The 26,771-nt window shown below is 41.3% G+C and overlaps 1 protein-coding gene across 1 annotated transcript in view; it reads left to right on the forward strand.

Moving 5' to 3' along the window:
• Positions 1-617: 617 nt before the first annotated feature.
• The window catches only part of CDK13 (cyclin dependent kinase 13), a 33,620-nt gene continuing 7,466 nt past the window's right edge, over positions 618-26,771 (forward strand). The window contains exons 1-9 of the mRNA XM_075271177.1: positions 618-2,102; positions 12,450-13,028; positions 14,140-14,304; positions 17,518-17,657; positions 19,840-20,010; positions 20,653-20,842; positions 22,269-22,325; positions 24,664-24,765; positions 26,356-26,433. Of these exons, the coding sequence (XP_075127278.1) occupies positions 1,108-2,102; positions 12,450-13,028; positions 14,140-14,304; positions 17,518-17,657; positions 19,840-20,010; positions 20,653-20,842; positions 22,269-22,325; positions 24,664-24,765; positions 26,356-26,433 (2,477 nt within the window). The 5' untranslated portion in view covers positions 618-1,107. The remainder of the gene's footprint in view (positions 2,103-12,449; positions 13,029-14,139; positions 14,305-17,517; positions 17,658-19,839; positions 20,011-20,652; positions 20,843-22,268; positions 22,326-24,663; positions 24,766-26,355; positions 26,434-26,771) is intronic.

Raw genomic sequence — 26,771 nt, forward strand, 5'->3', positions numbered from 1 at the left:
CTTACCCACCCCACTCCTGCTCTACACCTCCTCTGCTTTCAGCCTCTGGGGCATATTACATCCCTATTGTGAACAGTGTCACGAGGTTGAGGCAGCGACATGTGCAGTGCCCACTGGATGCTAAAGGTAGAGATGGCAGTGAGCAGGAACCGGAACAAGTGAGTATATTAGAAAACAAAACAAAAATAAAGCAGTGGGCCAGGCCCCCTAATGTCACAGGCCCCATAGCAGCTGCTATGGGTGTTATGGTGGTAGATCTGCCCTTGATAGCCATTATATTCGGTGTACAGAGCTGAGGAATATGTTGTGTTAGACAACTGTATTCCCCTTGTGGTATTTTGGCTCATTTTTGTATTTGTAATTAAAGGATAAAATATTGGTAAAATTCCCTTTCAGTAGATTAGAGCTCTTCTTATCACACCCCATTTCTACCCCATAGGGGAATGTTTTGATGAAATGAAAGCAGTAGCAGGAATCAGAGAGAATGGCAGGAGGGGCAGATGTGATGGGACTGGCACCAGTACCCCGGGTAAAGTAGTGCTAAGTGCCTTCTATGCCACTTCCAGGAGCCAAGCCCCGCTGTGTGACGAGCAGTCCCCTCCCTGCCATGTGCTGGGGTGGGAGGTGTATGTGTGTATGTGGATGTGCTGAGGACCATGGAGCCGGCTCTACTTCCTTGTTTCAGGCCTGGGTAATGACTTCGCTTCCTGGGCAGCTGCCAATCACTAGTTGTGCACCATGAAGAGACTTTGCCTCTAGCTTCACCTCACATAGGAAGTTGGGAAAGTGAGCCGAGCTGTCGGGATTATCGTGCGTCGTCTATGGCTGGAGAAGCCGATCATGGGCTGTGGACTACAAGGGCACTGCCACTCTGCTCTTAAAGGACACCTAGTGATTTCCTGCCCGCACTGTCGTCCTGTCTATGGGGAGGCGGTTTTATGACTTTATGGAGAGCAGCGACGCCGCCGGGATCCATTGAGTAACTTATTGAGCCGCACACTCCTCGGCACAGGCCACAACAGGTAGACGGAAAGTTATAGACAGCACCGGGCTGTCACAGCACGTAGGAGAGCGAGAGCAGGGGGCGCAGGGGGAGGTGTAGCCGGGATGTTCTCTCCTCTGTGCCCCCCGATGCCGGGAAATTCAGCGCTCACCCAGCCGTCCGGCCCGGCCCTCTCCACGTCCTCCTCAGCGGCCTCGTCAGTATCCGGGCACCAGCAGAGGCCTAGGGACTCCTCAGGGAAAAGGCGGAGGAAGGACCGGCACAGGAGAAGGAGGCACAGGCTGCGGGAACAGGAGGCGCTAGCCACTAGCATGGGCCTAGTGGAGGAAGGAGAGGTCCCGGCTGTTCGCCGGCCTGGGAAACACCACCGCGGCAGGAAGAAGCGACCGAAAGACCGCAGGAGGGACATGCTCAGGAGGGTCGGGGCGCTGGCCGCCAGCACGGTGGAGTACGACGACGTGAGCTCCCTGTCCGAGGGCGCGCTGTCAGGGGGCGAGCAAGGCCCCGGGAATCCCTTTCCTCCGGTGCTCGGACTAGGCCTCATCCCATCCCCTGCCTCGGATAGATGCCCTTCCTCTCCTGGACTGCACCAGGCCCCGTTGTCTCTACTACGACAGGCCGGGGACGCTGACAGGAACAGTAGAAGGAAGAGGGGCTCCCGCAGGCAGGAGTCCGGCCACCGGCGTAGGGAAGAAGCCCGAAGCGGTGCAGGCCGCACCGACGATAGGAGGAGTAGACTGGGGATTGGAAACCTGTTGCTCCCGGAGCCTTTGCTGCTCGCCCCGACCTGGAGGCCTCAGGAGGAGGCGACGAAGAGGTCTGAACTCAGGGCCGCGGCCTCATACAGGCCTAAGCGAGAGGAGGCCGCGGCGCACACTAAGCAGCCGCCCAAGGCCTATAGAGGGGACCGAGCTTATAGGGCGGCTTCTCCCGGGAACCACCGCAAGAAATCTCTCAGCCCGGCCCGTTCACCCAGTCCAGGCTACAGCGGCCACCGAGCAAGCCGCCGCTCCCCCAACTATGGCGGGTTTGACAGAACAGACAACTCGTCTCCACCAGCCCGGCGCCGGTCCCGCAGCCCTTACAGCCCGGTTACCAGGTAAGTGGCAGCCCAGTGGGCACAGACTAGAAACCCTATTATATCATCAGGGCGACCTGACCCCAATAATGAGACAGCCCGTGCTCTGCCGGCATCTGTCTGAATGTGGGAAAGCTGAGTGACAGCTATTAGGGTTTCTCCACCTTTCTGAGTGGCAGATGTGGCTGGGAAAGCTGAGTGAGCGCACCTGTTACAGCAGGCAAAGGCCAAGTTCACATGTTGGAGGATTTGTGTATTTTAGTGAAGGATCTGTGGCAGATCTCCAAGGCTGACAACTGGCTTTCTCCTGAGGAGGTTTCCTAGATCCACATGAGGATTAGCCACATTATCATGCACTGGGGATAATCTGTGGCTTTTCCATGCTTCCTATTCTCCGGGATTGTGGCCTGGCCAGAAAGCTGTGTGTTTTATTCCACTGCGTGTGAATAGGGCCGCAGAAACCCTGCTATGGGAATGTGACAAGTCTTCAACCTCTCAACTTGGCCTGATCCGTCTCACCCAGCTTTCCCAGAAAGGCCTGGACTGCTTCATAAAATCCACCTAACAAAGAAGCACGTCTAGGATGTGTCCTAAATCTCTAACCAGCGGGGTCCAGACAATAACACCCCCCGTTTTCTTTTCTTAGTTGCTAGAACGTAATGACAGTACCCAATGCCTTGTGGCTATTGACATGACTGGTCAACCACGAGGCCGGGTACAGTGAGATCCATTACAGCAACCATACAGTATCAAGGTGCCATTCACATGACTGTGATACAAAACATCCTTGTGGCCCCGACTTTCACAGATACCACTCGCACTATTGAAGGATCTGGGAAAACTGGTAAAAAAAAGGATGTGGCTTATTTTTTTTTGATGGCCCATTAAAACACTTCATGTGAATGGCCAAGTTGAAATGAATTCAGCTTAAAAGGGTTGAGCAAGCAATTTTTTTTTTTTATTTTTTTTTAAATACATTAGGGGAAGTGGAAGGGAAAAACCCAACAACACACTCTCCTGTCCCTGGTGCTCTGGTGTCTCCCAGCTCAGTCCAGACCTGCAGCTCTCTTGTTTTCTTCCGGTGGTAAGTCCCGCCACATGTGACTGCTGAGACCAATCAGTGTCCTCAGTGGAAGTGACACGGGACGTCACAGCTGGCGAGGTCTTCCGGTAAAAGAAGATAGCTAAGTAGCACGACTGGATCACGCTGGGATGACACCAGAGCATCGGGGACAGGTGAGTATGAGTATTGGGGGGTTTTTCACCTCCCTTTCCTCTTAATTTTCAAAGAATTTTTTTAGCCTGCACCACCTCTTTTAAAGGGGTTATCTGGTTTATTAATATAAACAATTTTCTAATATACATCGTTAAAATTCAGTGTTGTTTACCTGATTTAGCTTCGGGTCACATGACCACATCTGTGATGTTTCGTTTGCAAGCTGCCTGCACACGAAATGTCACAGCAGCACCTGCACGTTTGGAAAGCAAATATATGTACAACCCCGTCCCCTATTCCAGCTCATTGGGACCGAGCTCAGAGATGAATTGTATGGCTATTTAGTCTTGCTCCACTCCTGCTCCTGTCAATGTGGCCACACCCAGCAACTTCATAGAGACCGTGTATGCCACTGCCTATTATCACGGTGGTGTGTCACATATTTGGTCCTTGCTGCACCACTCTGTCACCCTCTCTGACATCACGTGGCAATGCCTCTGCATAGTAGCCTTCTGTGAGCTGTGGCAAAAAGGAGGAGTTAGAGTAGCAGCACGCAGCTGTGTGGCTCCTGTGAAACTCGGTAAGTGTGTTATCCAGATTTACTTCATGCTGGGAGTGGTCGGACTCATATCATCCTAGTTATTTATGATGCGAGGAGTCCCTGCCTCCCAGTGACATACTGTCCTGTATTGTAATTGGTATGAGACAGTATGTCACTGGGTGCAGGGACTCCTAGCAGCCTAGATAACAAGACTACTAGGAGTCCCGGTCCCAGCATGAAGTTGGTAAATCTGACTAACACATGGACTGAGCACACCTGGCCATGTGCTGCTCCCCTTACACACAATATACACTGTTTCTATAACATCAGTGCGTGTGCCTGCAGAGATTGGCTAAGGGTGCATGCACACTGAGTAACGCCGGGCGTGTATGAGAGCCGTACACGCCGGCATTACAGCAGACTGCCGAACACTTCCCATTCACTTCAATGGGAGCGCTCGTAACAGCGGCGTTTACGAGCGCTCCCATTGAAGTGAATGGGAAGTGTTCGGCAGCCCTGCTGTAACGCCGGCGTGTACGGCTCTCATACACGCCCGGCGTTACGTAGTGTGCATGCACCCTAAGATTGTAAATCAGGTAAACTTTGCCAAATTTTACAATGATGTATGTTAGTAAGTTGTTTATATTGAGGAATCCTATTATATGAACAATATTTTAATAAAGCATATAATCCATTTAATGCTGCCATGTGATTACTGTTTTAATCACATTTGTCACATTAACACATTAAGGGCTAGTTCACACGGGGACATGGAGGAGGATTTTGACAGCCGAATCCATGTCATAATCCTCCTCCATACAATGTTAGTCTATGTAGACTGCTAACTTTTGTTTTTTCTGCTAGCAGATTTTTCCGCTAGCAGAGAAAAAGAAGCGACATGACCTTTCTTCAGGCGTTTTCCGCCTGAAGAAAGCAATAGAAGTGAATGGGAGGCGAAAAAACGTGACATGGTTTTTTCAGCCCATTCACTTTACAGGAGGGGAAAACAGCCTGGCTTTTTTTTTTTTTTTTTTTTTAAGCTGTTTTTACAAAAAAAGCTTGGCAAGGTCCAAAAAAAAAAGCTTCCTAATTAGTGTCAAATGGTGCCAAAATAAGCCACACGTTATTTATGTGTGAACTAACCCTAATATTGTTCATATAAAAATAGCCTGAGCCTAGTACAGTTGTGTGAATGGACTCTTAATTTTTTTTGCCACCGGATTTACTGTTCTTGTAATATGGGAGGTGCAACAGGAGACTTCAAACTGTAGGAGACGTTTTGCTTCGGAGATATGAACATACAATTCATAAATGGTTAAAAGGGCTTGTCCCATGTGAGGTATTTATCACCCATAATCGCCTGATAGTTGGGGTCAGACTGCTGGAATCCCCAAATCTGCTGTGTGAGTGTTCAAGTAGTGCACATGACTGTCACTCCCATAGAAGTAGAGCTTCCTCATTCACACAGGGGACCCCTGTTTTGGTCAGTGCTGGTGCTTACTGCAGTGAGACGCATTAAAAAGCGGTTAGGTAAGAAACCACACAAACCCCATAGACTATAATGGGGTCCGTGTGTTTTCCACGTGGTGTTCGAACAAATCATACGGAGAGAAAAGTACTTCAAGCAGCACATTGCTCTCTACATGATTCGTGCTGAAAACACACAGACCCCATTATAGTCTATGGGGTCATTGTGCTTTCTTTGCTAACTGCTTTTTAATGCATTGGGTATCCCGTTTGGGGGGGTTCCCCAAGCAGACTCCCCGAATGGAATACCGAACGCATATGTGAACCAGGCCTCAGCAACCAGACATTTAATATTCCCGAAATCCAAAACTGACGCTCCAGTTTGTTCTGAATATGCACTGCAGCTTTGCCAGTAGATTCACATAAGCATTGGGTCCATTCATGTTTTTTTTTCTGCTGCATGTGAATGGGTTTTTAATAACCCAGTTGAGTGCATTAGATGTGGAATGTGTGTGGATTTCTCTCTCATATTAGACCATAATAAGCCTATATTGTATCATTGAAAGGAGCGGATGGCTAGTTGTAGTGTGCTACTAGCCAGGAGGACAGCTAACTGGCCCTTCTAGTTACATCATGCAGCATCAGTATTTGTAAGCCAAAATCAGACATGATACCTATACAGAGAAATGTATAAAGGGAAGTTTTGTATCTGTTCTGTCTTTTTGACCCCAAAATACTGACTGATTGTAAAAGTGACCTTAATCTGCTGAGGTAGCTGTGTAGAGAAGAGCAACTGCCAGGAATGCCATTTCCCCACAGCTGTTCGCTTGTTAACCCTACTAACTCCAGTTGGGATCATCTGTTAATATGTGCTTCTCCACTGATTCCAGCTCAGTTGGAATTTACTCTCCACTGTTCTGAGTAAACAAGTGCAGGTAGTTTTGATGCCTGATGTGCTATGTAAGCTCTGTAATGTCAGAAGGCAGTGTCGGGTGGGGGTGGGAACGTGATTCAGAGGAAGCCAGGGTGAGAGCTCAGAATCATACCGCCTGACACCGCCATCCTGACAGTACAGAGCCTAAATAGCATGTCTGGCACCAAAACTATCAACTTGGAACACCAAAAGTAAAAATGACATCTGTGCTGGGATCAGTGGTGCCGCACCTATTAAATGCTGTAAATAGCAGGACTTGTTGGAGGTGGTGAAAGGTTCTCGTTAAAGCAAAGCAGCCGATAGAATTGAAAGAGATTGTGTTGGAGACTTGCGCATAATATATCTCTATGGCTGTAAAGGTGGCACTCACCCTAAATACCCTGTGTGACCAGCCTTACTGAAAACCAGCTCAACTTGCTTTGGTAATGTCTGGAGTAATTAAAGGTTTATTAATTCTGGTATTAAGCCATGCACTGGGGAAGGAGATGATCATAGCCTTAGTTGTATGGTTATCTATGTCACGTAGCACACTTTACTGCCTTCACAGGCGAGGACTGATGAATTCTTCATAGACTATGTTCACACAAAGTCAATTTGTTGCAGAGTTGTCTGTCTAATATTGTTGAATAGAGTTTCCAAAAATCCATGTGTATCCTGCAGATAGAAAAATGTAACTTTTTTTTTTATTATTATTCTTATTTTTTTTCCCCGGTCAGCAAAATTTCAGCAACAGATTTGCTGTGTGTGAATTTACTCTAACAAGTTCTGTTTGGTTTGGAGCTATAAATAGAGAGCTTGTAAAGGGGCATGGGGTCTCTCATTACATATAGAATGCTGTGTATATGGAGCTGGTGCAGAATATCTCTGTACATACAACACCTAGAGCATTGTACAGCAGCAGGAAAGGCTCTGTGCACTTTACGTGAGGCCTTGTGGTCAGCACAAGTGGCAAGGACGAGTAGAGGTCAGCAGCTGGTAGACAGAGTAAGGGCTTGTGCACGGAGTTAACGCGAGCGTTTTTTGAAGCTTTTTTTTTTTTTTTTTTTTTTTTTTTTACACGTGTAAAAGATTTCATTGAAGTCAATGGGAGTGTTATTTTTACACGTGTATTATGCTAAAATACGCTCGCGTTAACTCCGTGTGCACAGGCCCTAAGAAAGTAGTGGTGATGGGATTTCTTTTAGGCCTCTAGTCGTGAATCGCCAGTCTGCTCAATGGCAGCGGAGAGATTCTGAGCTCAGGAATTGAGAGAGTTCTATACCATACCTTTTATTTATTGCTACAATTTTTCTTTTGTATCTTGCATGTTGTAACTTTTGCATAGTTTATTTCCTGTGTCTTGTATAGGAATACCATATATAATAAATATATCCTATCTATCTATCTATCTATCTATCTATCTATCTATCTATCTATCTATCTATCTATATCACAGTGTAATGGCTGACATCACTCACTCTCCAAATAGGCTCCACACTGTCTATTTATGGGGTTGTGTGCTGTCCATGAAATATACCGTATTTTTCGGACTATAAGACGCACTTTTTTCCCCCAAATTTGGGGGGAAAAGAAGGGTGCGTCTTATAGGCCGAATGTGGCGCCTGGCATCCGCTGTAATAGAGAGGCGGAAGCCGGCAAGTGATAGACGCCATTACAGGTGCCGGGGCCTGCGACATCGCTGCGCTTCTCTGCCCTACATGAAGCCAGCAGCGGGAGCTGGCTTCATGCAGGGCAGGGCAGCGATGTCTCAGGCCCCGGCGTCTATCCCTCCCCGGCATCCGCCTCTCTAGTACAGCGGATGCCGGGTCAGTATCAGCGGCCCCTTCTCCCCCGAACCTGTGCCTCCCCCGTACCTGTAAAGATGCAGGCCGGCTCCTGCGCGGCGATATCGCAGGAGCCGACCTGTTCGGGTGACAGCCGGGAGCCTAATGAGGCTCCCAGGCCTGTCACTGCTGTATTAGTATTGCGGCTGGTCTCTATGACCAGCCGTAATACTAATAGACAGAATGTCCCTTAGACGGCAATACAGTTGTATTGCCGTCTATGGGACTAGCAATCAAGCGACCGCAGGTTCAAGCCCCGGGGGGGGGAATAAAATAGTAAAAAAAAAAAAAAAAAGCTTTAAAAATATATAATAAAAATATGAAATAAATAAAAGTTCTAAATCACCTCCTGTCCCTAGAATATATATATATAAAAGTAGAAGATCATATGTCATAAACCACCGTTTTTTTTTTTTCAATAAAAGGTGATCTAAGCAATAGACATTCCCCAAAATGGTAAACTAAAAAGTACTTCTGGCCCCGCAAAAAAAAAACACTCTATTCGTCCCCATACAGCTGCAGGGTCACCTGTCAATGTGGCCTTGCAGCTGTTGCAAAACTACAACTCCCATATATTAAATATTTTACCAGTTTTTGCTTCAAAAATTTTTTTCCCTATTTTCCTCCTCTAAAACCTAGGTGCGTCTTATAGTCCGAAAAATACGGTATATCTTTTTTGGAACCTTGCGAATGCTGCAATAACTAAACTGAGCTAACCAGCAGAGAATCCAGGCTGACATACTGTTCTGCATCTATGCCCAGCCCTGTGATGTATGGCACTTAGGAGTTTGTACCTGCTTTTCTTTACATGGAAACTGAGCTGCAATACTCTGGCACAGCCACAATACACTGGAGCTCTCTGCTTCTGGCTCTTTACACTGTGGAATAAGCTGAGTTTACTAGTGACCTGAACTTTCACACAACCCTTTATTTTCTGGCAGTCTTTGTGTCATTAATGAATGTTGTAATATTATTATAATATAAGTCGGGATTGACACATTGATAAACAGTTGTGACTGCTCCCAGCCCCGTTTTCAACCAGCGATATTTCCAGAAATAGTACAGGTAGAACTGTGATCTTGGTGTGAGCCGCTGTTCTGGTTTATAATGCCTCCATACTCCACATGGTATACAGACCTTTGCTGGCAGTAGAGAATCAGAATTTTCTACAGAAAGGAGGAAAATTCAATATTACAACATTTATTAATAGAAGAAATAATAAGAAAATCCAAAGTTGTATAGGTTTAAGTGTGCGTTAAACAAAAGATGTGTATTGTGTATGCTACACCTTATTGTAGAGCCTTCTCTATAGAGAATATAGACCATAAGAAACAATGTGCTTTGAAGAATTTTTCAGCGATTCTTGGGCCTAGCAGCTTTTCTCACAGACCAGCATCATCCAACATTACTTAGTGGCAGCTTTCACATTAGACGTTATAAATCTCCTTCTGAGGCACATTTACAGTTACTTCTGCTAAAGTTTTTTGTGCATGGGCAATTTGTTACAATAGGCAACTTTTTTATCGTTGATTTTTATTATAGAGTAATGCTACAGTCATATTATTCCATTCTTCTGTTCTGCAGCAGGACCAGAAGAACAGAAAGATAGTTTGTTTAGAGATGGACACAAATGGATCCCACTGGACCCCGCTGACTATAATGGGGTCTGTTGATTGTCCCTCCATTTATTTATTTTTTTTGTAAATGAAAAAGAAAACAGTTGTAGCAATATTTTCCTGCAGTTAGTGGGCCCAGACTCTGTCATACATTGTTTTCAATGGGAGATGGAGATCTCAGCAGGATGCTAAAAAAAATGAGCGTATTACTCAATCGTGGCGCAGATTCTGTGGCTGATTCCAGAGCTCCAGAGTCTCTGCTGATAAGGCCCAGTGGAAAGCCACCATGGAATGCCGATGCCCTCTGCTGATTTTGGCGGCAGAAAATTAAGAGGAAATAATGGGGCCACAGCACCTGTGTACATACTTTGTACTAGTGGTCAGACCCCTATACATTATAGTGTGACTGCATATCCTACAAGTTGGCATTACAGGTACTGTGCCTCAGTAGTTTACTTGTTTGGTTGTTTTTTTTTTTCTCCATTATGATTCTGTGGTGTCAAATTCCATGTGTGTTTTGAATATAATATATATATATATATATATATATATATATATATATATATATATATTTGAATATAAAATATATATCTGTATACATGTCCCTGTGACAGCAGATTCTGTCTGTGTACACTGACACCAGCTATAATATCACCAGCCAAAATAAAGTGAGCGCTAAAGCCTGTGAGATGAGGAGCAGCTGTGGATGTACTAGTTTAGTTGTTGTCTGAAATTAAGATGACACATGTTCATATGGTCAAATGGCAGTGTTGTGCATGTGTCTTCAGGAAAACGTAATACAGACAAAAGAAAATATACAGAGCTGTTTAAAAGTTTTAGGCAAATGTCAAAAAATACTGCAGAGTAAATTGCTTTAAAAAAATGAAATTTTAATAGTTTAGTTTTTTCAATTAACAAAATTGAAGGGGTATTCCCACAATAACTATCATATTTCATATAAACATAAGGTACAGAATATCACTGTCACCGAATGAAACCTTAACTGTCCGTTTGTAAAGATGTCCGACTTTTTAAGCGGACAGCAAAACCCGACATGTAGGTTTTTTCTGTCCGCTTGAGAAGTCGGACATTTTACAAGCGGACAGTGAAGGACAGGCATGGAGTGCAAAAGAACGCACCCGATCGCCATTTAAATGAATGAAAAGTGTCACGGACACAGCTAGTGTCCACTCCTAATGTCAGTGCCAGATTTTGAACGGACACTAGCAGCGGACACTACCTGTCGGACAACGACGGTAGTGTGAACGCTCTCTTAAAGAGCACCTTTTGTATCCTTCTGCACATGAGGATTTAAATAGCGCTAGAAAGAAGACAGTGCACTGAATTCAGCACACTGTTAGCTTTCCTGTTATGTACCCCGGGACTGGAGAAATTGGTGCCTTTAGTTTTGACACTGATCTCTGCTCACTGTCAGAAGGCCATTCCTGACAGTCTAGCTGGGCTGTGAGGAACCATGACAGTACTCATCCATAGACTTGTACTGGGGGCCTTCCTCACAGCTCAGCGTCATCTCTGGGCGGTAAGGAACGCCCCCTCAGACAGTACAGGGCTATGGACTATGGGGGGGGGGGGGCGCGTTCCTCACAGTTTAGATAGACTGTCAGGAATGCCCTTTTGACAGTGGGCAGAGATCAGTGCCGAAACTAATGGCACCGATATTTCCCACCCTGGGGCACATACCGGGAAAGCTGAATTCCGCACACTGTCGGCTTTCTAGCAGTATATTAAACTGTATGTGCAGGAGGACATGAAAGGTTCTATTTAATGAAATAGGGAAATAATCTTCACAATCCAATTAGATGTGAAGTATGTGCCATATTAATAACAAGTAGGTAAACTTTATAGCTGGTTAGGCCTGTTTCATATAGCCATGTTTACTCTATTAAACACAGTCCATGTGATGGCCTTATGACATTTAGGCTGAGCACCACATTGCAGAAATGCAGGGTTTTTTTGTTGGAGATTTTGTTTCCTTTTTTTTTTTTTTTTTTGAGCCAAAGCCTCGAATGGCTACAAATGGAATGGGGAATATATGGAAAGTATTTCTTCTTTTTGCTCCTTCCACACCTGGTTTTGGCTCAAAAAAACTGCAGTGAAATTTGTAGCTAAAAAAGTGTTTCTACAACATGGGGCCTCAACCTTATGGTGGGTTTAGATCCAAACTTGTTCTCCTAAAAATAACCCGTTGGATTTCTTCATTTTGAGATGTTAGTTGTTGCATGGCTGTCAAGTATTGGGAGTAAATAGGAAGGAATTAAAACTAAGTTGAGGCTCTCTCCTGTGAGTGACTGTGTAAGACTGGATATGGCAAAAGATGGGCTTTGGTGGAGATCTGGGTCCTGAGGATAATTATGATTCCTAAAATAAAGGGCCCATTGGGTTAGTCTTAGAAACTTGCCTAGAAAACTCTTCCATAGATGAGAAGGTTTGCTCCAGATCATTTTGTCCAGGGCCTGTGGCACATCTCCAATAAACAGGAAGTGACAGACTATTTAGGCTTAGTGGCAAGAGTTGGAACTGCAAGATTTTTAGGATTTTTTTTTTTTTTAATACGGATAACATGGAAAGTTAAAAACGACATCCCTAGAAAAGTCAAGGTTCATCAAAGTCATTCTAGTTCTCTGTATGTACATGTATGGCTATAAATGTCATCTTTTGTTCAGAGATGTTTCTTCCATTTTAATGTATGAGTAAATGACTAAGAATGAAACTTATATTTTGTACTAATAGCTTATTTTTTACTCCATCAGGCGTATTCCAAGATCACGGAGCAGAAGTCCTTATAAGGCACGCCGCTCTCGTTCTCGAAGTCGTCACAGAGTTTCAAGGTCCAGGAGCAGACAGTCTAGCATTTCTCCAAGTACACTTACTCTGAAGAGCAGTCTAGCTGCAGAACTAAACAAGAACAAAAAGGCTAGGGAAGCTGAGGCTGCGAGAGCCCTAGCAAAGGCTTCCAGCACTTCAACTCCTACCAAAGGGCATTCAGATTCTGCCAGTAATGCCCAACAAGCAAACCATGCCAAGGAGCAAAAGAAAACAAAAGTGGAAAGTGCATCATCCCCTACTGCAAAAACTGAGAAAGCTAGAGTCAAAGCTTCGGTCCAGACAACAACTGTGGACATTAATTTAAATTCAGATAAAGTGGCCAAGACAAGTGGAAAGCTAGGCAAGGTGGACAATGTTAAAGAGAATGCATCGGGTCAGAAAGACAAAAGCAAGGTCCATAAGGGGGCATCAGCAAGCACAGAGAAGGCGAAAAGTTCAGGGTCGTCACCAGCAACTCTTCTAGCACTACCTCTTCCCACTGCCCTCTCAAATGATGTTAACAGGTAAGTGTGATAGGATAGCTGAACACAACATAGAACAGTATATTGCAAAGGGCACAAACTCGATAACACTGAAAGCTTGCACTGTGGACAGGATGCAGGACTGAACATAGTCTTGGAGCGTAGATCTGCGTGCAAATGTCATTTTGATATGCGTAAATTTGAGTAATACTCTATATAAGGGTGATTTACAGCAATTTGTACTTATTTAGTGCATTATAAGTCTCTTCTTGGACACTTTGTTTCTTTTCGACATCAAAGTTGCTAAGGTAAGAGAAGGCACTATGACATACACAACTTACTACCGTTTTTGGTTCAGATTCTGAAATACAGCCATGGCCAAAAGTTCTCACACTGACACAAAATTTTGGTTTTCACAAAGTTGGCCGCTACGGTGTTTTATAGAACCTTTATGCTTCAACAGTTCTTATCCGCAACACTGGATAAAAGTACATATACATTCATTTCTATGATCTCATACAGACATTTGTATAGCTGTGTGTCCAGGTCATAGAAAGGAGTCGCAAAATATGCCGCTCAGTCTGTTCATTCAAATGTATGAGTCAGTGAAATTCCTGGATGACATCAGTGTGTCCGTATGCTGCGTTTTTACTGGCATAAACATTGCAAAGGGTTGTATACGCGTAGCATTTTCCAGATGTTTCTATGGTATGCTTAAACTATAGGCAAAAATATGTTTTATTTATAAATAACCAGTGCTTGGAGTTTATCACAATGTCTGTCTGTTTTTGTTTTTGTTTTTTTTTATTAAATTTAAAAAATGAAAAAAGTTAAAGAATTAAATGTGATCTAGTGAAGGGGTTCTCAAGATCACAAGTATAAATAAGCAAAAAAACAAACAAGTTACACTAGGTTCCCATGAGCGTCACACCTCCATTGGTCTAGTCTGAGGGAGAACCAGCTGTAACACACAGAGCCGGCCCCATTGACTTAGTCGTTGTAAAACTGAAACTGGAGAAGGAGCTGAAAACGAAACTGCACGGCTTTCTTTGTCTTTCTAACCAATGTATAGGAAGTTTCTTTACTTGGTTTTGGTTTTTACATTTTGGATGCAAACCTATTTGATTCATCATCTTTTACTGTTGCCTCTTAGTTTCCGTGGCTGTATCCCAGGAAAGTCTGTGAAGAAGGAGATGGAGAGAAAACTTCGGCACCTGCTCTCTGACTTGCCCCTGCCACCTATACATACTGGAAGTGGGGATCTGTCTTGTAGCCCAGAGGGAAAGAAAACACAAGTGAAGAACAGAAAGAGGCCTAAGTATGAGAAAATCATCTACGTAATGGTTGTTTTGCTTAAATGGTATTTTCCTATGAACCTAACAATATTTAAAATGCAACTAAACTTTCGGACAACCTTTGATTTTCTTGCAGTGTTTGTGTCTTTAAGAAATTTTGTAATATACTTTATTATCTAATTTTGGATCCTTTCTGTGAAATCTTCATCATTACTAGTCTCTCCTTGTCTTGTATGTTGAGAGCTATTCCTGTCTCACTGAATGTCACTGTGTATGGCGTACGAGCTGTGTAAAATGTAGAAATACAGAAGCAAGGGGGAGAATAAAGAGATGCAGGATTTCACTGAGAGGAGACAAAATGTGTTAATAAAATATATTACAAAATTTATTAATGACACAATTACTGCTAGGAAATCAAAAGTTGTCCAAAAGGTTAGTTCCGCTTTAATTTTAGAGAAGATTAAAAGACAAACATTGGAAATGTAAATAGATAAAATTCTGCAAAAAATGTAATTATATTAGTGAGTACAGTCTGTTGTCTTGATTGTTGCCAATGGATATGTCCAAGAATACAGGAACTTTCTATGGTCTGGGACTCGTCAGAAACCAAGCCATGATGTGGGTGGATTATCTTCTCATACATACATACATGCATACATACATACATACATACATACATACATACATACATACATACATAGTGTTCCTGCCCGCTAGTTTGTTCACAATCAGGACTTCATGGCTGAGTTTCTGTCAAGTCCCAGGCCACAGAAATTTCCTACATTTGTGGTCCTATTCATTTACAATCGTTCAAGACAAATGACTGATCCCCCTAAGATGGTTAGAGAAAATAAAATCTTGCAATTTTTTTTAAATTTGCAAAAATGTTAGAGTTTTAATTGTCTACAAATTTAAATATTATGTTCACTTGAAAACCCCCTTTTAAGCATTGAGTCTGCTGTTTATTTCCTTATATATTAAGTCATCGACAATTCCTGATGTTTATGAGTAAACAGCAGTATTTTATTCTTTTGTTTTTTGGGGGGGTTTTTTAGGTATTCGTTTCCTTGCTTAATTCAGATTTACGTTTCACATTAATTGTTTTGGCCCCCATTTTAGACCCCTACGTTTTGTGAGTACATCGAATGCCTGAAGTTTCCACAGTCCCCCAAAAAATTGATGATAGATAGATAGATAGATAGATAGATAGATAGATAGATAGTGCTTCTAGAATTGGGCCTGACCTGCTCAGACCAACGCCTAAAGTCTACAGTATTTGTTATATCACTACTCTGTGTGAAACATGTATGACAAGCCTTTAAAAGCCTTTTATACTGTACTTCATGTACTTCACATTAACCCCTAGGTAGCATGGTACATCACACAGTAGTATTTTTATTTGATTTTTTTAAAATCTTTAATGCATTTCTTGTAAAGCATACCTCCAGTTATAAACAACTATTCATAAATGAATAGCTCAGATGAATATAATACACATTGTAATATATCTTACTAAGCTCTTCCTGACCAGCCCATCAAATCCTTGTGCCTTCAGCTTTTTAATTTAGGGGCTGTCATAAAACTGCCATTCTGTTCTGCCCTGCATTTCTCCACACTGGCTGCTGCTAGCAACTTTGGTACTGATAGAAGACATCTGGATTTAATGCTGCTTGTAACTTTGTATCTCCTCCCTATCTTTCTGCTTACAGAGAGATAAGGATTGCTTGCACAGCTACAGTGGTGGGTGTGTCAAAAAAGTGAAAACAAAAAATAAAACTCCTAACTACCTTCCCCCACCCATATATAGTTTAGTGTAGACAGACTTATTTGTTAAATATTTAGGATTTTCACAAGAATTAAAGTAAACTACTACATCGTGTTTTACATAGTGTTTGGAATACTTTAAAGGGTGCAGCTTTTGAAATAGGTTGAGGTATGGGAGGGTTCTAATGTTTAGGCCCTGAAACCACTTCATTTTAGATCTGAATTGGTCCCTTTTAAAAAGCAGGTTTTAGACATTTTCTTGAAAATTTGCTGCTAAACTTGTATGCCTTTTTGACATCATAAAAAAAAAAAAGTGCGAAAAATGTTGGCAGCATTAAGTAGATGTATGTTAAATGTTAGTCACACCACACAGAATAGGTAATGATTCTATCTTATGAACATAGAAAATTTCTAAATTTACATTTTTATTTTTTCCATTTTATTTTCTTTAAACTTGGCTTTTTATCTGAATTACCTTTTACTTAATAGTCTAAGGAATAGGGAAGGGTAAGTTGAAACTGCTAGAATATATGCTCAAATAATTGCTGCTGCTACTCTGAGCTCTTTTAACACGGTAGGCTTGTAGAGACTTCCAGTGCACAGAATGAGGCAATAAATTACATGGCTGACTGCCACCCTCTACTCCACCCCTCCCTTCTCCATAGAGCTCTATGTGTGAGGCTGAACACTCAGACATATCAGTCAGGTTGAAAATAAGGAGCAGGTGAACAGATTAATAATTGTATAAGGAAACCGATCTCCTTAAGATATATTCTAAAATTTGTTTTATTCATACGCATTATTCATTGTTCATAACTGGAGGTACACTTTTTAGTGCTGATGGCATCTTCCCGTGTGCCAGGTTTCTACATTAGGGTATTAATTACACTCTTATTTGTGTTTGTCAAAAATTGGAAAATTGTGCTAAAGTATTCTACACAACACTCCAGATTAGTAGAATTAGGTGCCTGGATTGGAACGCAGATTATGTAATGTTATAAAAAAAAAATAAAAAAAATATGGCAACCAACATGCACTTCAAGTAAGTTTATTCATGTCTATTACTCTTTATTGCCTAATAAACTTGCTTGAAGTGTGAGTGACGGGTTTTCCTTTAAATAAAAAATTCTAAATTTGTGCTTGAATATTAGCAAACATGGTTTTGCATTTGAAACTGTGCTAGTTTTTCAGCGCTCACCCTTCATACAGGATGTTTGGTTAGAGTTGAGCTTAGATGTGGTAAATGAAGAGTTTAATTCTGCGTGTTCTTTCAGTGTTTTTACACTGTAATCTTTTAGGATATAAAGACTTTTTAATTGATAATACAGAATTCATTTATATAAAACATCTGAAGATTGGTTATACTGCAAGGATGTAGACATTGTACTATATCCATAATTGATAATATGTGCTCATATTCCAGGTGTTGGCTAGGATTGAATTTTAATTTTCTGCTTCCATCTGTCTTGAAGGATTTGTGGTCCGCGTTGTGGTGAAATCCATGAAAATGAAATTGACTGGGGCAAGCGTTGTGTAGATAAATTTGATATTATTGGAATCATCGGAGAAGGCACTTATGGTCAGGTGTACAAAGCCCGAGATAAAGATACTGGTAAGAATCTACAAAATTTATCACTATATATTAGCTTAATTATTTATGGCCTATAATAATAATAATACATTTAATTTATATAGCGCCAACATATTCCACAGCACTTTTGTAGGGTTAAAGAACAGACAAAATGAAGCATTACTGATTAGTAAGCCAATTCACATAATGGGACTGATAGCCCTGCTCACACGAGCTTACAATCTATAGGGAGTGACATAAGAGGTAACGTGGCTCATCCTTAGAACCGCCACCAAGCAGGAGAATGAAGGGGCTGCAGGTGTCTGGGACTGCATCTTAGTACCATACTAAAAGGAGTGGGCTGCAGTACCAGGCCCAGCCCACTGTACCTATATAAACAATACACTATAGACCATTCATTTTGAACACCTGGAAAACTTTCTTTTAAACTCCAGTGAGATTTCTTGTTAAAGAATTTGCTTTACGAAATTTTCCTTGTTTCTATAGTTAGCTGTATAAGACTATGTTCACACTACCATTGTTAATATCCGTTGCTGTCTCCAGTCATAGTATGACATTAATGGTAGCAGAGTATCAGACACAGATTGAGCCCCCACTGTCTGTGTCCTTTCCCATTGACTCTAATGTAAGCAATATGATGGACTCTCTCTTTAGTCATGTTTTATTTTTCTGACAGAAGAAAAAGTCCTGTATGCACTTTTGTTGGAAAACATGATCCAGAAATATTTTTTATAACGGGGTAAATGCAGACAGACACCCAACACTGTAGAAAAAAAATACAAAAAAAAAAAAGGTTTTGTCTTCTATATAACACTATTGTGGATGCCGCACAGCTACCTATTTTTAGAGGCAAAATGTGAATTCGGAATTAAAATTCACATTTAAGTAACCAGTGTTGACTGGCTTATGAAGGCCACGTCTCTCTTGAACGAGGATCCTCCCAACCACTCTTGCATGTCTATATTCTGTATAGCTGTTGTAAAACTTAAAGCTTAACTAAATTTTCGAACAACTTGTATTTTTCAGGTAGTATTTGTGTCATTAATACATTTTGTAATACACTTTATTAACAAATTTTGGATCCTTTCTGTGAGACCCTGCATTTTTTTCACTTTTCCTATTCTGTATTAAGAGCTGTTACTGCCTCTTACTGAAAGTTACTAGGCATAGAGTACGGGCTGTGTAAAATGCTGAGAAAATGAGGGGAGGGGAGGGTCAGTTCAAACAGTTATATCTCAGCATTATACAATGTAAAATCTTGCTTTTGGTGTCTTATAAAGTGGAGATATCAGTGGTTGAAAACAAAGTCAGGATTAGGATATTTATGTGTAGCTGTATATGTAATATATATGATATAAATATCCCAACCCCAGCTGTGTTTTCATCCAGTGATATCTCTTCTTTCATGTGACATCAAAAGCAAGTTTGTACAGTATCTGAAATATAACTGTTTGAAGTGACCCTCCCCCACCCTCATTTTCACAACATTTTACACCCCAAGTCTGTATTCCCTGCATCTCATTGAGTAACTATGTATGAACAGTTCTCAATACAGAAGCAAGGGAAAGAATAGAGATGCAGGATTTCATAGAAATGAGACAAAATGTGATGATAAAGTATATTACAAAATGTATTAACACAAATATTGGTAGAAAATAAGAAAGTTGGCTGAAAGTTTAGTTACTCTACTTAAACTTTCTGTTGAGGTATGCTGGGAGTTGTAGCTTTGCATTACCTTGAAAGCATTATCTGTGTGTGTGTATATGTGTGTATATATATATTTCTTTAAAACACTTAAAGCATTATTCAATGCATTTTTACATTTTCTATGACAATCTTAGTTACAATTACAATTGTAATAAATTACAAATTTATTGCTGACAAAAATTTCTGCCACAAGATAGAAATTGCAGTATGAGCTCCAGTGTACCTGCCTGTGGGCTATCGCCCATTTTATTCATTATTTTTTTATTTATTTTTTTTTACTTCTGTCAATTTAAAACCAAGAACTTCACATTTCCAATGTTAATAGGCACATTCTGATTCCTCAGTTGTATGAAGCCTGTCTCTATAGGACTACTTTTTTTAATGCCAGTTATTTTGTATCAGAAGTGCATTTTTTAATTCTGGCCGCTACGGTCTCCCCAAAAAGGCCTTGGTTTTCCCACCTGTTTTAATTTCATGTGAAATAATTTCTTTGTAGGAGAGATGGTGGCTTTGAAGAAAGTGCGTTTGGACAATGAGAAAGAAGGTTTCCCTATCACTGCTATACGCGAAATTAAGATTCTTAGACAACTCACCCACCAGAGCATTATTAACATGAAGGAGATAGTCACAGACAAAGAGGATGCTGTGGACTTCAAGAAAGATAAAGGTTTGATTACTCCATAACCTGTGCTTTGTAATACCAACTTTTCTCTTGTAGCAAAAAAAATCTAATTTTATAATGACTTTGTGTAATGAAAATGAACATAATTCTAGGGAACGTGTTAATATGAAAAACAGAGTTGTGTCATTTAGTTCATCTATAGTTATGTCTGCAGTATTAAATACTAATATGCTAGCCTGAGAAGTTTGGCAGGTCTCTTGCAGACATACAGTATCACCAGTATAAACCAGACATCACAGCAATAAATAAAAGTTATGTATCATTCCTCACATGTATTTTTATCAACAAATGAGTATGAAAAAAAATAGAGAAAATAATTAATTAAAATATAAATAAATGGATATATACATATCGAAGTTGAAATGGCCCCTTTCTCTAGATTTCAAATAAAAATAAAAAGTGTTTTGAATGAAAGTGGATTTAACAGAAAGAAGTAAATGGTCATGGACCATATTTCCTGGACTGAACTAGGCGGTGTGACTGAAACTCCCTGAATCGTAGTGACTTATGAGTATCCAAACTTCTGGATCTGTACTCTGTATCAGAATTCATAGCTGTAAATTCCACTCAAGATTTGTAATGGATTTTAGTAAAACCATAAACTTAGTTCTTTTTCAATCTGCGCAGGTGCGTTTTACCTGGTATTTGAGTATATGGACCATGACCTGATGGGCTTGCTGGAATCCGGACTAGTGCATTTCAATGAACTTCACATTAAGTCTTTCATGAGGCAACTAATGGAAGGTCTGGATTACTGTCACAAGAAGAATTTCTTGCACAGAGATATTAAATGCTCAAATATTCTACTAAATAACAGGTATGTTGAACTTTATGGACGTGTTTGCCATTTTTCTTATGATATTCACAACTAGATAGTTTGACTGTAAGAACAATGTAGGCTTTGCATATAGAGCAAATTGTGCTCTGAATAGTGTTTTTGTGGACAGCCAAAGAAATACTTTGTGGTTCTTCTCAGATTTGTAATACTTAATAATCCTCTCTTGATTCCAGACCAAGTTTCACAACTTTATTGGACACAGAACATTAGTTATTACACACAGTTGTCTTATACCCCTAAATACATGCAAAATAAGATGTCAAGGTTTCTTAAAATCATCTACATAATTCATTCATGGCAGGTTTTAGTATTTGAAGTTATGCCGTAAGCTGATTTTTTATTTTTTTTTCCCAGTAGGTCCCATACCACTTTAGTGTTTACTATAGTAACAAAACTATAATACCTATATATCTGTATTAGAGATGAGCGAACACTAAAATGTTCGAGGTTCGAAATTCGATTCGAACAGCCGCTCACTGTTCGAGCGTTCGAACGGGTTTCGAACCCCATTATAGTCTATGGGGAACATATACTCGTTAAGGGGGAAACCCAAATCCGTGTCTGGAGGGTCACCAAGTCCACTATGACACCACAGGAAATGATGCCAACACCCTGGAATGACACTGGGACAGCAGGGGAAGCATGTCTGGGGGCATAAAAGTCACTTTATTTCATGGAAATCCCTGTCCGCTTGCGATTTTCGCAAGCTAACTTTTCCCCATAGGAATGCATTGGACAGCGCTGATTGGCCAGAGTACGGAATTCGACCAATCAGTGCTGGCTGTGCTGGAGGAGGCGGAGTCTAAGATCGCTCCACACCAGTCTCCATTCAGGTCCGACCTTAGACTCCGGCAGAGCCAGCGCTGATTGGTCGAATTCCGTACTCTGGCCAATCAGCGCTGTCCAATGCATTCCTATGGGAAAAAGTTTATCTCACAAAAATCACAATTACACACCCGATAGAGCCCCAAAAAGTTATTTTTAATAACATTCCTACCTAAATAAAGGTTATCCCTAGCTATCCCTGCCTGTACAGATATCCCTGTCTCATAGTCACAAAGTTCACATTCTCATATGACCCGGATTTGAAATCGACTATTCGTCTAAAATGGAGGTCACCTGATTTCGGCAGCCAATGACTTTTTCCGATTTTTTTCAATGCCTCTGGTGTCGTAGTTCCTGTCCCACCTCCCCTGCGCTGTTATTGGTGCAAAAAAAGCGCCAGGGAAGGTGGGAGGGGAATCAAATTTTTTTGGAGTTTGCCACATGATATTCGAATCGAACAGCCTGATATCCGATCGAACATGTGTTCGATAGAACACTGTTCGCTCATCTCTAATCTGTATTAGACCGTTAAAACAGTCCTATAATGTAGATCCTCATCAGTGTGTTTTACTTCCACTAGGGGGCAGATCAAGCTTGCAGATTTTGGACTTGCTAGACTGTACAGTTCAGAAGAAAGGTGAGCAGTGCTTTGCAGTAATGAATTGTTTTTCATTCTAGTGTACTTGTAATCTATCTGATCACTTCAGCGATAATAGGGTTAATGTTACATTAAAAAAAAGTTTCCAGTGACTTCAGCTATCCATAGTCTTATGTATTTTATCAGAGATGTATTTTATCTTCTCTTTCTGCAAACTACAGTAGTGACAGCATACAAGAGAAGGTGTCGTACATGAGCTGATTCTAGCAAACAATGTGACAGGCTGTATATAAGAAAAGCTTATCTAGAGAACTGCTGTATAAATGTTATATATATATATATATATATATATATATATATATATATATATATATATATATATATATATGTATGTGTGTATATATATATATATGTAACATTGTTATTAAGGGGTTAGCTGCTTTTCATGTAATAGTATTAGTTAACTTCTCCCATTCAGAAACTCTACCCCTTCTTCCTCAGTCCTTGTCAAGGATCATATGACTACACCTGTCCATCAACCTTGTCACACTTCACATGCACTAGATTCCTATTCATATCCATTTTTCAGTCAAAGAGGCAAGTGGCCCGGTCTGGTTCCATAACCCTTTATCAGCTGCCATCATAAGACATGAACTCCATGTATGCTGAGGAGACGGCACTTCTGAATGGGAGAGTTAGGCAGTCCGCTTTTTATACTTCCTACTCTTAGGTGGCTCTAGTGACCATTAGGATTATGTGAAGGTGCCAAGGGCATGAGCAGGGGTTCTTGCTCAAAAGATTAGACCTGACTCCTGTGATGTGTTGGGTCATTTTCTTACAGTGCATGTACTATTATAAACCTTTTTTTATTTAATTTTTTTTGTTTTATTTTCCAGTTTTTTCCTTAATTACTTTCATGGGGCCAAATGTTTTTAAAGAGAACATGTGACTAGAAAGAAGCAGTGCAGTCTGCAGGTATCTAGTTATAGAGCAGAGTGATACGCTGCTTTGTGTGGAAAGCTTCAGTAGAATTTGTCATTGATTCATTGAAATCTCTATCAGTAATTGACAGCTATATTTAGTCAGAGGAAAAAGCAGTCAAGAAGTGGAGGGAAGAGGAGACAGGAGAGCAGGTGAAAGTCTTTGGGATACGTCCGTATCACATTGAAAGCAATAGGTAAAAAAAGCCTCCCATTGATTTCAATGGGGAACCGCGCGTATGCCGGCACCCATAGAAATCAATGGAATCTGTTTTTACGCCGCTCTTTCTGAACGAGTTTACGTTCAGAATCAGCGGAGCGTAAACTCCATGTGAAGGCTCCCTTAGGTGAGAATTCCTTTACCGGCTAGCTATGGATTTCCTCGTTAGTCATTGTTAAAAAATGGAACCTGAAAATCTGGTCTGTGAAGTGTTAGACTGCTGATGACCAGTTGTAGATGAGCAATAGAGTTACAGATTTACTAATAAAATGGGGCAACACGGTGGCTCAGTAGTTAGCACTGCAGCCTTGCAGTGCTGGAGTCCTGGGTTCGAATCCCGCCCGGAACAACATCTGCAAGGAGTTTGTATGTTCTCCCCGTGCATGGATTTCCTCTCATTCTACAAAGACATACTGATAGGAAAACAAAAAAAAAAAGTACATTGTGATCCCTATATAGAGCTCACAATCTACATTTAAAAAAAAAGATTTTCTAATAAAATGTGCGAGAATTCTGACATAATATGCTCCAAAAACTGGTGTTCATGCTTTCTACCTCATCTATTAAAGGGAGTCTATCATTGCTTAGATCGTTTAACGAATCATATCTTCACATAGCCTTCAGAAAGACTATTCTAGGCATACCTGTCATTCCTTGATCCTCGCAGCCATTTTTGAATGAAACCAGTTTTCTTCATCTGCTAATTAATCATGGAGCACAGGGGGCATTATCTCTGTGCTCCGAGCACCCCTGCGTCATCAGCCGCCTCCATTTGTCACCGCCCCCTTCTTGAAAGACGATCCCTCCTTCTACAACTCTTCAGTGCTTCCAGAGCAGCTAGTCTTGTACAGCGCAATTCAAATCTCGCACATGTGCTGTACTTGACTAGCTGCTCTAGAAGCAGTGAAGACGTGTAGAAGGAGGGATCGTCTTTCAAGAAGTGTTCTAAAATTAAACTTGACAGTCTACAGATACACCAGTTTATCAAGCAGAGTCAGCTACTCTGATAAATCCATATTGTCCATAACTTTGACGTTAATATATCTGTCCCAGTGTAGCTTCTCTAAAAGATTATAGAATAGGAAAGTAATACTGTGGTTAATACATTTAAATGCTGGAATTATTCATCTTTTTTTTTTTTTTCCCCTTTTTTTTTTCCTTTTACTGTGATGTTTAGCCGGCCTTACACAAATAAAGTCATTACGCTGTGGTATCGCCCTCCTGAATTATTGCTTGGAGAAGAACGTTATTCACCAGCGATTGATGTCTGGAGCTGTGGGTGAGTAGAAGTCTGACATGATAGTGCTCATATATTGGACTGTTCCAGTTCCGTATACACATTATGAATTTAACTCTCCTGCTGCAAATTTGATTTCTTTTCTATAGTATGTCATTAATATCTGCTTGCAGTGATAAAACAAGTGAAAGACATCTGTGTCTGACTTTTAGTAATAGTCCGCTGATCTGGGTCTGCCGTTAAGTGAATATCCAAGCTAAACAGTAGCTGAATGTAACCAGTTTCTAAATAGGTGAAGCTCTTTGACCCCACCCTCTCTTTGTTTCCCTATCTTAGTGCCTCCACATAGTATAATGCCACCTTCTTTCCTGCATACAGAATATTTCTCCGTCACACACACACACACACACACACACACACACACACACACACACACACACACACACACACACACACACACACACACACACACACACCATATTACCCTCTTAGCTCTTCCCCACACAATATATTGCTCTGTTCATTACTGCATCTATAAATTATAATGCCATTTTATTACTGCCACACATTACAATACCCTCATATTGCTCTCTGTGGAGGTCTTGGGGGGCCGGCAGGAATCTCCCTCCTTGTTCCAGCATAGTGATACTGACAGCAGTCGGGAGACTGGCTATCCTACTGACCACTGTCCCTTTAGCCCTGATGCACCATGGTAGTAGCAACACTGTAGCCACATTACTGACTCCAATTACTGATCCCTGCTGCTCTAATGTATCACTGCTCAAGGGACATTGGTTGGAAGATCTTTCTCACGATCATTGCCATTATGCAACAGTAAAGAGGCAGGGTCCAGAAATCTAGCCCCTGTGGTCCAGGTTCAGCCTGCAGTCCAACGGTAGTGTAACCTGGTGTTTTGGTTTTTTTTTTTTGTCAGTTCTAAGACTTTTGTCTTTGCATCTTGTGAGTGTTATTCCCCAACAGCAAGACCCTCACGTGTGTCAGTCAGGTTAAGTTCACATCTGCGCCAGAGTCTCTATTTGAGAGGAAAAGACATTTTCTCTCTGTCGGTTTGGGTATCAAAACAACATACACCTGGTGACCTCATCATAAACTGTGGGGACCATTTGTGTCCGTGGGTAACTGCTGTTTTAGTAGTCTGCCTCTCCGTTGTTCAGGTCGGTCGGCCAGGGGGGAGACGTGTGCAGATGTGAACTATCATTTATACCAATAGGGAGGTTGTGTCCTAGGATCAAGCTTACTGTTTTTCGCTCAATATAACTCGCCCATGATACACCCACGTGTTCATCAGACAGAAATATGTTATCAGCAGTGTATAGTATTAACTCCTCAGTGTTCCAGGAACATTATAATCTATGATTATTTCCTTTCTGGAAAGTGGGAAGGGCGGTGAAAAAATGAAAAAATTGGCGTACAAGGCGTACAATCGCCCCCATTGTCTCTAACTAGGGATTGATGTACATCCATAGACCAAATCAAACATTTTATTCAATGCAGAAATTCAAGTAATTCCAAAGCATTCACTTATTCTTATGCATAACTTTATGCAACATGGCAAATGACTGTATTCCATTTCTGAGGGCTATTAACAAAACAACGTTTTTGCTTTTCTAGGTGTATTCTTGGTGAGCTGTTTACAAAGAAACCGATCTTCCAAGCAAATCAAGAATTAGCACAACTTGAACTGATAAGGTAAGGGCGGGGTATGCTTTTAAACAGTCCTTATACTTTCTAAGAACATCAATATCTATCAGACATTTATAGTGTATCCTATAGATATGCTATTCACCAACTCCACCAATTCTAGTTCTTACCATCTGCTAATAGTTGCTGCTTCACTGATTCCATCACAGTTGGGGTTTTTTTTCTAGCTTCTACCATTCCTGAGAAACAAGCGCAGTATTTTTTATGTGATGTGCTATTTAAGCTCTGTAATGTCAGAAGGGCGGTGTCAAATGTGATTCAGAGCTCCATCCAGAGGCAACCAGTGTCGGAGCTAAGAATCTCCCCCCTTGCTAGCTCCTGCCTGA

This window comes from Leptodactylus fuscus, chromosome 4 (genome assembly GCF_031893055.1).
Source record: "Leptodactylus fuscus isolate aLepFus1 chromosome 4, aLepFus1.hap2, whole genome shotgun sequence".
NCBI classification, from domain to species: Eukaryota; Metazoa; Chordata; class Amphibia; order Anura; family Leptodactylidae; genus Leptodactylus; species Leptodactylus fuscus.